At 45.5% G+C, this 12,661-nt stretch overlaps 1 protein-coding gene across 2 annotated transcripts in view; it reads right to left on the reverse strand.

The window, feature by feature from the left end:
• Positions 1-11,572, reverse strand: part of SESN3 (sestrin 3) — a 37,668-nt gene extending 26,096 nt beyond the window's left edge. For both annotated transcript variants that reach the window (XM_065730008.1, XM_065730007.1), the window contains exon 1: positions 11,372-11,572. In XM_065730008.1, coding sequence (XP_065586080.1) covers positions 11,372-11,476 — 105 coding nt within the window. In that variant the 5' untranslated portion in view covers positions 11,477-11,572. The remainder of the gene's footprint in view (positions 1-11,371) is intronic.
• Between the last annotated feature and the right edge of the window lie 1,089 nt (positions 11,573-12,661).

The raw sequence follows: 12,661 nt of genomic DNA on the forward strand, positions 1-12,661 counted from the left end.
ACAGTTTCCAAGAGCAAGCACTTGCTGTCTAAGCCAGGGGCTCATGGCTTTTTTGATTAGTTGACTCCTAAGCATTTTTTCAGAAGGAGCTGCTACCTATACCATGCAAATCACTGGACTAAGTTTTCTTACACAGCTTTCCGGAGACTCCTTGTAAGAAATCCCCAAAAACCCTTATGGGTGCTGAGACCATGGACGGGAGACCCAACGAGGGAGCTCTCATGGTTCTTCACCTGACAGGAAATCCTAACACAGCCATCACTTAGGACAAACTACTTCTCCAACTGGCCTTATTTGCAAAGACTGGAAATTGCTCTGCAAAACACAAGGAACTGACCCACCAACCATTTCATGCTCTATTAGTCTGGGAGAGGTTTGGACAGGAGTCTGACAGAGAAAAAGCTTCATCTCAGTAGCAAAACCGAAAGCCAACAAGTTGCTGGAATGACCATAACTACTTGCACTGAAGCAATTTCCAGTTTCTTCCTCTTTTTTTTTTCCATCTTAAGCTAGGTCTTACCAGAGTGAGTCACTGCTGAGATCGTATCTACAGCATGCTGACTTTACACAGCCGAGCTGGTGGCAGTAATGACCTAAGGTACACAGCTTCTATTTTCCTGCCAAAGCTTGAAAGAGACGCTGATTTTCAAAAATGAGGATTCATAACTGATATAGAAAATACACTGCACCTAAACACAAGCACACATCCCAGTAAAGACAAGCTATTCCTGCTCTCTGTAGCCATTCAGGTGGGCAGAATTTAAGATTCACTTCCAAACTCAGAGCTGATGGGATCCATCTCCTCAGATTACTGCCTACGCTTTCACCAAGACTTCTGGCTGCATTTTAGTGATTTAATGATAAAACCACTTGTTCTATATTCTCTCACGTAGGGATGGAAGAGTGGTTAACATTGCCTACTGAGATCTTCCATTACATTCCAGTCTACGTGCCCTTCTTGTGTATGAAATCTAAACCAGGACCCTAGCACTGGAACGGGCCCAGCTCCTGAAAGGCTGACAGCCTTTATTTGCCCACCTTACCTCTGCGTGGACAGAAATTAGAGCACACAATGGGTATTCCAAGATTTCTGAGTAATATCAATTGAACCCATAGACCTAGCTTCTAAACCAAGAATTACTCATGTTGGATGGCTGGATGCTGCCTTTAAGTATTCATGAGGCACAGTTTAACCCAAAGGAGTGTCCCATATAAGAGCAACAGCACAGCATAGTCAAACTGCTTTTGCTTGTACTGCAAGTTTCTGTTGGATAAATAGGTCAAGGAACTACAGCTTTATCTAAAATGCCTTTTGCATAAGTCACCTAAAGAACAGGGGCATGAAGGGAAACCTTCCCTCTGCCTCCATTCTCATTTTGCTTTTCAAAGCTGCGGGTGAGGAACAGAACCAGCATGGCCAAAGACTGTTCTCCTTCCCCTTGTCCTCTGCTCATGTCTCACACGTACAAGGCTCCATCTCCTCTGAAGAACTACAAGGCAGCCTGCAGGTTCTTTCACTCTTTAATAATGCTGCAGTTGACCTTTTCAACCAACACACCCTGTCTTCCAACTGCTTGCGAAGCACCCACACCGAAGTGAGAAAAGAAGTTTTAAACAGCCGGAATAAGAGTCACTTATCTTAAAACAGGTTTTACTTAAAGGATCCCTCATGTTACTGCCTTGTTCAATCTTCTCCCAGTTACATCATGTGGGCAAAATTTAAGCTACTACTGTAATTTGAGTTTTCTGGAAGGAGCATAAGATGAAAAACAATAATAATAACCGTAAGTTTTAATACGCATTAAAGCAGCATAAATCAGTTGGAGTACTTTTGGTTCAATACCTTCTCATCATACTTGCTTACACGTAGAGATTGCAAAAAGTAAAAACATTGAAGACCACAGTGGTTGAGAGATTTGACAAAAGAAAAAAAGCCTATAAGGAATAATACAAGATACATTAAATCTTATCTTCTGCAAACTCATCAGCCACAATGAGCTGTTGACCAGTGGACATCGTGCATTTCTAGCATTGTTTTCTACCACAAATACCTGGAAGTTTCCACTACAAGACAATAACAGAGTCCTGATTTAGACTTTTCCAACAGTAGTGCTCTTGAACAAAAAAACAACTGAGTTAAGAGGGCTTAAAACATGGGTGCCAGAACAACTGTCAGGGCACCTGGAGGTTGTTTTAATCAAATTCTGAGGGAACAGAACAAGCGGTTCTTCTCATGGGGACACAGGGATCGTTCTGCAACTCTAATCTTCATTTAGTGTGCTCTTATCAGCTTACTGCTTCCCACGAACACTAACAGCTTGTGAATTTTAACAGCATACTTTGACAACATCTATATGTTATACAATGCATACCATGTAGGTGCACAGTGATTCTGAAGTCTATTCAGTAAAATGGGTACTTCCATTTAAAGCAGTTGCCTTAATTTTCCAGCTCTACCCTCACTATTGCAGTAAGGCAACGAGTGCTCAGCAGAATAATTAAATCCTGAAGCTGATTTGCAAGGAGGGTCAAGGTTCACCATGCTGGTTGAACACCCAGTGGGTATTTGCATGAAGGCAGTTGATTTCAAGACACAAAACATATTGTAGTAAAGCAACATTTCAAGTGCTCTTCCAACCTGGATGAGATCCAACTGGTGTCAGGTAGAATATTTAGACACTGTGTAGGCGCTCCATTTCATTAGAGGTCTAATCAAATTCCTAAACGCTAGAACAAATTACTATTTCCACACCTCTCATCAGCAATGAGGACGCTTTACTGAGAAGAATGTCAATCAACTCAGAGGGAGTATTTTTTATTTTATTTTTTTTAGTTAAGAGATAATTACATTAAAACAGATTTAATACCATATGGCCAAGGCACCTCCAGATATATTTAGCCAATAATGTAACTATATTCCCTTTGCCACATGCTGAAGCAGGAGATATTAAACATATTTACAAGCACATGCTATTGAATTAGGTTCGCTGCTGTTAAGATAGTGTCTTACTTAATTATTTTAACTGCACAGTTCATACAGAAGAGAGAACATATGCTGGCTTTCAATTGTTTTGTCAGTATCAGCAAAAGCAAATCCAATGCAGTAACAATGCAGAGACAGATAAAAGATGATTTCAAATAAGCAAGTGCACTGCTCTAAGAATGGTTTACACCAAGACAGCTAGCATTTCGTATCACCAATTTAACTCTGATTTTGGTCCTGTAGAGTAGCTCAGCAGCATAAACTCTTTAATTCCCAAGCTACCTATCTCCAAGTCACATTTAATGCTCATCTGCATGTGAAAATGTTAAGTGAGACATGTTTGCAATCTTTAATCCCTTCTACGAAAGAATATTTTAAAAGTATCACTTAACTCTGTGGGAATGAACAATCTTCTACGGTTCCATGTCAAAATTAACTTCAAACTTAATACTCTGTGAAACAGATGCACAATTATGTATTTTGATTGTGAAGTGCAGTTAACTGAGACATATTAAATGTATTTATGAGTTTATTACTCACTCCAAATAGATGAAAACTTTGGTTCGAAGTAATCTTCCAAATGTCTTCTGTAGTTTAAGAGGTTATAGAAACCTATGGTTCCACATAATCCTCAAGAATGTGGTTCCTCCTGGCTTTCATACATGTTAATCTAACATGTGTTATGTTAGAACAGCTCTAAGGGTGGTTCGTGCATTAATCACACAATATGGAGCAAGTCCACAGGAAACTTACTTGTGTGATGCAGGCTTATCCCCTCCACTTCTAGCCTAACTGATAAGACACAAAGCTAGGAATACTTTGGATTTCTCTAAAATCATTAGTTTTTCCACCCTATGCCCCAGTGAAAGGGACTGCAGGCAGCCTCAAGTCACCACACTGCTGGTCCATGAAAACTAGGCGCTTACCTTGAGAGAAATACAGGAGAGTCATTAACAAGAAAGAAAACAGATGTTTAATCCAGAGGTTGTATCTACTCTAATTCAGGTAACCAGGGACACTTGGGAATGATGTAAGACGCTTTTCCAGATTGAAGACACCAATTTCCATCTCTGATCCTCACTGTCATCATTTACGCTCTACTCAGCACTCTCCTAACTCTCAAATGGTTAAACCCACAGTTGTTGCAAACACTACACCCTGGAAGAAAAGAGCCTACGGTTGAAAACATGTAACTCTCAACTTAAATAATGCAAAAATGATGATATTTAAATGAATCAATGATTGATAACTATCTATACTGAGAGCTAAGCGATTTGTTTCTCAGCATCCTAGACACGCAATATTAACTCCCATCTATGGTGGTATTTCATCCCAACTAATAGTTATCCAATGTCTGATATGCCAGAAGTATCCTATAATAAAAAACTGAAACCAGTGGTTAAGAGAGACATTCAAAATTAATAGTCCTTGATCACAGTCTCCTTTATTATCAGTAATACCACTTTGCCCAGGGTGTTGGACAGAGAATCCTGTACAATTTCTTGAAACAGTGCAACTGCATTCAATGCACTGACTGGTAAATAGTCAAAATAAACAAAACAGAACACTGTTTGCAGAGAGTATCCCCACCTCTCTGTAATGGAAGCACACAAAATATTTGAGTCATCTACGTTACACTCCCTATAGCTTCTACTTAAAAGGTACAGACTACCAGGCTGAGTTGGTGAGAAAACAATGGGAAGGACCTCTGCACACAAACAGGAGCACCTGCAAAGAACAGAGAAATTAAATAGCATGAATTATTTCCATACAGATTTTTCCAAAGCTGATGATGCGCCATTTCTCATTAATAAAGGTCTCTCTCTTGACAATTTCAATCTCTGTCCAATCTATCCTGACCCACTTAGACAAAAGCCAATATTCAGTCTGGCCAAGCAAACTGCAATCCATTCTTACTCTCAAGTCCTGAAAATGGAAATCTGATCATAAGATCTCCAGACGAATTCTCCTAGCTAAGCAAAACCAGAGGAGAATTATACCACTATCTTCTCTCTCAAATCTCTCTAGCCAGAAAAAAAATAGTGCAAATAAAGAACCAAACGAGTATCAATATCTCCCTTGCCAATGTGAGGGGGAGGAAAAACCAAGGATGCTCAACAAGCCATCTTTTTTTTTTTAATTCCAAAACACCATCATTTAAGAGACATGAAATTTGAAGCACTAATTAAGTAATACGCATAAATTTAAAGCAAATGTTCACAGAATCCACATCTCCAAACCACAGCCTGTGATTTGGCTAATGTAATGCACCACTCCTACCAGCAACAGTAAGTCTTAATTGAGGACAACCTCCATGCTTGGCTAACTTGCTCTCAACGTTAAACCTCAAAGTTTCTTTTGATGAAAACGCTCCTCCCCACTCTCTTTCCCTTCCTGCCTCCACTAGTTTCCCATAAATACATTTATGGGATGTATCCCATTTATGAGAATACATTTTCTTTCCTTCTTTTTAAGTAGAAGTGACTTCTACATGAGCACAGCTTGTACACACCTTGTCACTTCAAAATATCCTCCACTGGAGGTTCACTTCACTCATGTCAATCTTATTACAGGTCAACTGAAAATCAGTATTCTCATTTTCAGCACCTAAGGCTAGAAAGGTACAATGAAAAAGTTTTATACTGACACTTAGGGTATGCAGCAGAAGAAAACAGGAACACTCAATACCAGCAGGCATGCTAAAGAAGCAGTCCTGCTCTCCAATTCCAGACACCAAAGCCAATAGTTAACAAAGACAGTCAAGAGAACAACTATTTAAAAGGGTCAGATTCTAAAAAGATAGAAATTACTATAAAATTTGTGAGAATGGAGGACAGAAATCAATTGTCAATGGACTTTCAGATGCATATATTCTGAAGGGAAGAATCTTGGTAAGTAAAGAGTTTATTTATTTTTTTAAGTCAATCTTTCCAGGAAAATAAGATCAAATGATGAGGGTGAAGGTCTTGTTAATTGCCTTAAGAGCCTGGTTTTTACATTCTGAACCCTCACAGACAACATTCCCCATCTCTGCCCAAAGCTGTGCAGCTGGACTCAGCACTGGAGTGACCTGAGCTCGTTTCTCCCCAGCTCCATACCAAGGGATTAGAGAACAAGCACACATCGTGTCTCTGACATGAGAGAGTCACTAAAACCATATTCAATAAAGTCAGCTCTTCATGGCAAAGAGTGCAAACTGTCGTGAGAACTTCTTTAGAAAGAGGCCCACCAAAGACCTAAAGCTGCCTAGACAGCAACCAGGAGTTATGATAACTACAAAGTGACCAAAAGCAGCCTAGGGCTACAGTGGGCACTGTTTGAATTTACTAAGATGCTCCACCAGGCATGATGGCCAGCTATCCACCACCAACCACAGGACCTGAGTACCATACCACAGTACAGTAACATGAAGATGCTGCATCACAAAACCAGAGATGTTTTTCAAGCAAAGGCAAAGCAGATTTAGTTTGTGTATGTTCAGAAGCCATTGAACCAGGCCGGCTTTCCTTAAAATAGTTGAGATGTCCTTGAGGGACCTCCTGATTTCTTCAGGTGACAGCATCTCCATGCACCTCCATGACTGCATGGTGACACGTATTTTCTCTTACAAGAGCTTCTGAGACCTGACATCAGACTATTTTTGGTTCGCTTTTGGGCTACTTTCTTATTCACCCACATGAAACCAACAAAGTGAATGAAAGCATCTCTCCTCTTTATTTTTTACATGACCTCAACTCACTGAGTTTAGGCCAATGCTATTGTTAGCACTACATCATTTAATGACGTTCACAACACTTTCTATCTTAAAAGCAGGTGTATTTTTGACATTCTAGACCTAGAACAAACTCTTCCAGAACCTCACAGTGCTGGACACTTAATTTTCTAGCCTAAATGTATTTATGATCATTTTATATCCATCTGCTCCTCAGCTTACTTCTCCTGGCTGGTTCTTACTATGAGATGTATTTATAGACATCTATCATAACCTCTCTCAGCCCATATTTCTGCTGGAATAAAAAAACAAAGGTCTTCTACTCTCCATCTGCAAAGTAAGTCATCTATTTCTCTGAGCATCCACGCAGCTCACCTCTGTGCCTGTTGAACTGGGATCACTGCTAGCTTCCCTCCTCCCAGCTGAAGACTGTAGGGCTGTCCTTGTCTTCCAGTACACTGCAATCCCTCTCCTCAGCCCCTCCAGGGAGCTGCTCTTCCCCACACTTACAGGTAATGAGAAGTTACAGATGACTCTTGTGTGCCATGCCACTGCACCTCACCCTGACTCTAAGTACTCTGCTGCTCGAGGTCTCCCATCTTGCTGTGAAACAGCCTGCTCTTTCCCCAGATTGACAATATTTACTTCTAGTTCCTGTATGCATCTGTGGAACGGTCACACTTCCATCACGATTCAGGAAAGCGTTAAACCAGATTAGTTTTGAAAGCAATCTACTGAAAAGCCAATGCCAGCTTCCTATCACTGCAGCCCTCCATCCCCACAAGCCCGATCACCCCTCTGCTCACTACAGGAACAGAAGAACAGATAAAATGGGTCAGACTGCGGGTCTGCAGTGCCCATAGTGCTGGCACAGCTGACGTGCAGCAGCCAGCACAGCTTACAGCAGCACCTGCCCACACAGCCACCACATCCTACTGACAGGACTCCTTCCACTTTTCAGTCACAAATTTGCCCCAATACTTTCCAAACTTATTTTAACTTTTTGCCACTGAGAACAACATTTACTTCCAGTTGACTTGCTGGTGAAGACAGAAACCCAGCCTGTGACATTACTTCAGATGTTTAATGAATGAGATCTAGTTTTAGTCAATCTGCAGCTCTCAGAAGGGGACACACCAGCAGATCTCATCAACAGAAGGCTACGATTTAAGTCTAAGTGTGACCTAATTCAGTGGTATCACATGTATTTTTCATTTATCTGTACGCTTTTCCTTCTACATCGGTTCTAGTAACTTGCCTATTGCTGAGATTCATGTTGAAGGAGACTGGCATAGGGGATGCAGAACACGGAAAATTCCATCCCTCACATTCAGTGCTATTTTCCTCCCAGAGGATCACATAGAATTGGCAGATTTATGAAAAAATGGGAACAGGTCTGGGATTTGAGAGTTCTCCCAGGATACCAGGGGGGAGATGGGCTCATAGCCATCCTTCATTCAGCTGCCCAGCACTGCCCTCCAACTCCCTCACTGAAACCCGGCACAAAGTATTTCTGGGGCCACTCTTTTCTATGTCACCAACCTGCACTTACACAAAAAAAAACACTAACTTTCTGTGCCATTTGCAACTGAGCTGCACCAACTGGTAAATTCTCCCCATTCTTACATTTCCTGACGTTTGGGGGTTTCCCCATCCCCTGAAAACTCTCTGCTTACTGCACAAAGCCTTCCTGAGGCACTTATTTGTCCAAAGGATTACTGAGCCCCTCCTGTGTATGCCCTTCTGGGCTTACTCAGGATGCAGATTTCCTTTAGGTGCAGAACGTGGGGTTTGGACAAGCTGCAGGCCTTGCCTGCTCCCTTACTTGCACCCAGCTGAGGACTTTCCACCTCCAGATCTGAAGACCACATGGGTCACAGCAACTACAATAGCTCTCAGCCACCTCTATGAAACACTTGGCTCCAGCACTCCCATGCTATTTTATGTGCTTACATGCCTCCCCATACACCAAAACACCACCTTTTAGTTAAAAAGCCTGCTCACCACGTCCCACAAGCTAGAACTACTGATCTAGTTTGGCTCATTCTTCCATTTATTTTAAGCTGAATCGCATCATCAGCCTCAACTGCCTTCCCAGCAAGCTCATTCATACAGCCTCACTATGACTGGGTATCATCCCATGATCTGGAAAAACAACTCAGCTACAACCATCTCAGCCCTCCAATCAGCAGCAGTTGTTCTGCAAGCATACCCGGTTACCTGAAGTATAACAATAAAACCAACTGAAAACTATTCTTTTTATTATGAAATATCTTTCTCATAGGCTAATTTAACTAGAGGATCTTCAGCAAGTTGCTGACACTACCCTACTACTGAACTTTCTGTTACATTAAGTCACTGGGATCAATCAGAAATGATCTGAAACCTGAAGTAGTGCATCTCGTTGCTCCTGCTGAAAGAGGAGCTCACCTTCACCCATCGGCATCCAAAATCTTCCAGGTATTTCCAGTCTCACTCTATGGCACTGAGCAGGAGGCCACTTTGTACTGACACCACACTGTCCAGCTGCAGGCATTGAGCGCCTCCAGACAAAGACTTGAGACTGAGGAGGGCAGAAGAGATTCAGCACATTTTAAGGCCAATCATCCTTCCAGCATATTATCACATGAGCTTAAAAAAATACCATCAAAAGAACAGATGAGGCAGCACTTATCTGAAGATTATTACTCTGAGACTCAGGTCAAATCTGCATCTCACTTCCCCTAAGCCTTGTTGTTTTCTTTCTGTTTTCTACTTGTATGCTTGCCAAGAAAGTGCAAAAGGTTAAAATTTACAGTGATTTTATTATACCAACTTCTAAATGATTACAGATGGAGTCAGCAGCTTTGTGCTTCTATGTTTATTGCCCTGCCTTAAAAAAACAGATGCAACGATGTCCTGGTGCAACCAGTGCAAGCATAACACACGTTTCAAGGGACTGGATGGGTTTCATGGGTTGTAAGCTTTCTCCTTCCCTAGTTTTGCAGAAGGTGTTTACGTGACTGTGAACAAAGCAGGGCAGAGCTGAGTGCCTTCCTCCAGCAGGTTCCTCAGCTTTGCCAGACAGGCACTACCACAGAACCATAGAATGGCTGAAGTTGGAAGGGACCTTAAAGGTCACTCAATCCCAACCCCTGCCCTGTGCTGGTTGCCCCCACCAGCTCAGGCTGCCCAGGGCCCATCCAGCCTGGCCTTGAGCACCTGCAGGGATGGGGCACCACAGCTCTCTGGGCAGCTGTGCCAGGATCTCATTGCCCTCTGAGCAAAGGATTTTCTCCTAACATCCAGTCTAAATCCCCCCTCTTCTAGTTTAAAACTATTCTCTCATCCTATCACTGTTATCCTAATTACTGAAAAACACACCTAATCTAGGAAAGTTTCCTGTTACCTGGACTATAAATCCTACTCCTACCCCCCAATATCAAAGCTGTGCACAAAACCAGCCCTACCCAGCACAGCTTCAAAAAACCAACAGCAACTTAATCACTTCAATTTAATTTCAGTCCTACCAGTGCTGCCAAGTGCCTCTTTATTTGTCAACAAAACGTTTTGATGATTTGGCAGAAGGCAGCACACTCCTTCCCTGTCTTCTTCACATAGCTGGCACTGCTTACATCAAGTCTGAAGCTGTTTGGGACTTAAACCCCACAGAACTCCTCTCTTGGGGTCACTGGGCAGCACTGCAGCCCCAGGGGGCTCGGCCCGGCCAGGAAATGGTTAAGCTGCCGATGTGCAGCTCTGATCCATCGCATTTCTCGCAGGCTGAGCTCAGAGCCCAGCACCGAGTATCAGCCGTAATATGATCCAAGAGTTTATGGAAAAAATAACTGCGCATACCAAGCACGCACATTTAATAAGATTTTCTTTCCATTCAAACAGTGTAGAAACACGGCTTTTGAGATCTGCTTCGCCCTCCGACCGGGCACTAACATCTCTCCTCCCCCTCCCCTAACACACACCACACCTCCCGTCCAAGAACCAAACCCTTAACAAAAAAAAAAAAAGAAAGAAAAAAGAGCGCTCGTACTGCAGGGAAGAGAGGCTGGAAAAACAACTTTGATTGGCACTTGGCCTGACCCACAGAGGAAGAAAAACAGATTTTGGACAAAGAGCGCAAATATTTGAGATCGCTGACTTCGGAGACTTTCTCAGCGTTTCGGAGAACGAACCCGGAGCGGATTGAATCGGAGTCGCTCCCGGGTTCGGGGCGGCCGCGTTTGCACAGCTCAGCGCTTTTAATTCATTGGCGCAGCGCAGGCGGAGCGCAGCTCGGCGGGACCCGGAGCGGGGCGGCACAACGCGGGGGGGGATGCGGGGCAGGGGGTCCTCGGAACGGGGCTGCTCAAGGCCTTTTGGGGGCGATTTCGTATATCGCTTTTTAACCTCTGACTTCCGAAACTCCCCCACCCCCTAAAGGTGCTGGGGGTGAGCCTCCCATGTTCATGCGTACCCCCAACCCCACAGGGACCCCGGGGCGGCACCATCAGCCCCCCCCCCGATGTTCCCACCCCCGCTGCCTTCACCCCCCCGGCTCCCGGCCCCGAGTTTCGCCCGTTTCTTCCCCCCACCACTTCGCGGTTCTCCGCATCTCCCAACTCCACTCCCACCCCCCGAACCTCCATCCTCAAACACCCCCCACATAGCCCCTCTGCTCGCACGGCCGTGTCCCCCGCTACCTGTCTCGGCACCTTCCGGCAATTGCCGCACACCCGGTACTGGCCGGCGGCGGATGCAGCACTGCCGCCGCCGGCGCCGATGGAGCCGGCACTGAGCCTGTTCATGCTGCCGTGGCCGGGCCGGGCTGCGGCGGGGAGCTCGGCTCGGCTGTGCTGGGCTCCGCGCCTCTCAGCAGCCCGCGCCGCCGGCCGCCCCCATCCTCCAGCCGCGGCCCCAGCTCCCCGCTCCGGGCCGCTGCCCCCCGAGCACACACCCCTGCGCGCTCCACCAATCCGCGCCGCCCGCCCCGCCCACCGCTCCGCCGACCAGCCAATCCCGGGAGCCGCGCGCCGGTGACCAATGGGAAGAGCTTTCGCCGGCTCCCATCTCCGGGCAAGATGAGGAAAGGGGCGGGGAAAGAGGCGGGGCACCACGGTGAAGGGGCAGGGCCGGCCGCGTCTCTGGGCAGCGTTGGGCGGAGAGGCGGGGTCAGCACGTCGGCGCGAGTCTTCTGCCGGCCAATCGGGTGTTTATGCAAATGAGCGCGGGAAGCCCCGCCCCCGGGGCTGGGAGGGAGCGGCGGCGGCGGCCGAAGCGGGCGGTTCAGCTGCGGCTTTCCGGCCCCGCTGCGGTACCGACCCGGCCCCGCTCCGCGACCCGCGATGGGCGAGCCCGACACGGGCCGGGAGCTGGACGGCCCTGAGGAGTCCTGGCCCAGCCTGCACCTCCCCAGGCCGCCCTCGGCGGGCTTCGGCGCGGGTCTCCGCGTTGGGAGAAGTGCTGAGTCAGGTTTCCTCGGCTCCGTGCTAATGTGGGGTGTAATTAGGAGAGAGGCAGGGCTGTAATCTGCAGCGCGGGGCGGCCGTGCCGTGCACCTCCTCTGCGCATCAGTTTTTTCCCATGTTTGCGTGCTCCTCGAGTTGTGCCACAGACGTCAGAAATGTCTGTGCCCGAAACGCCACGCGTTATGTAAGTCTGATGTCGAAAGATTACAGTAAGAAGGATTTGATTTAGTCATGGAAACTGAATATTGCAGCTCCCCACATCTCTAAGAAGACTTAGGATGTTGCGTGCAGCGTTGTCAAGATTTCTCCTGTCGCTGTGATTGTAAATGGCCCTCAAGAGAGCTGAGGTCTGCCTTATATGCTTTCGTCCATCAGAATACCTCCTATTTTTGCAGAACGAAGCATTGTGTAGTGAAGGCAACTGGCTGGGCTGAAAAGGGCACAATGAAGTTAGTAATTTACATCTCTTAGGGAGATTGATTGAACCCAGCTCTGGCTGTCTTCAACAACTACTGAAAGCTCTCA

The sequence above is a fragment of the Cyrtonyx montezumae genome, unplaced genomic scaffold (genome assembly GCF_038088225.1).
Source record: "Cyrtonyx montezumae isolate F1298 unplaced genomic scaffold, pur_monq_1.0 scaffold_12, whole genome shotgun sequence".
Classification (NCBI taxonomy): domain Eukaryota; kingdom Metazoa; phylum Chordata; class Aves; order Galliformes; family Odontophoridae; genus Cyrtonyx; species Cyrtonyx montezumae.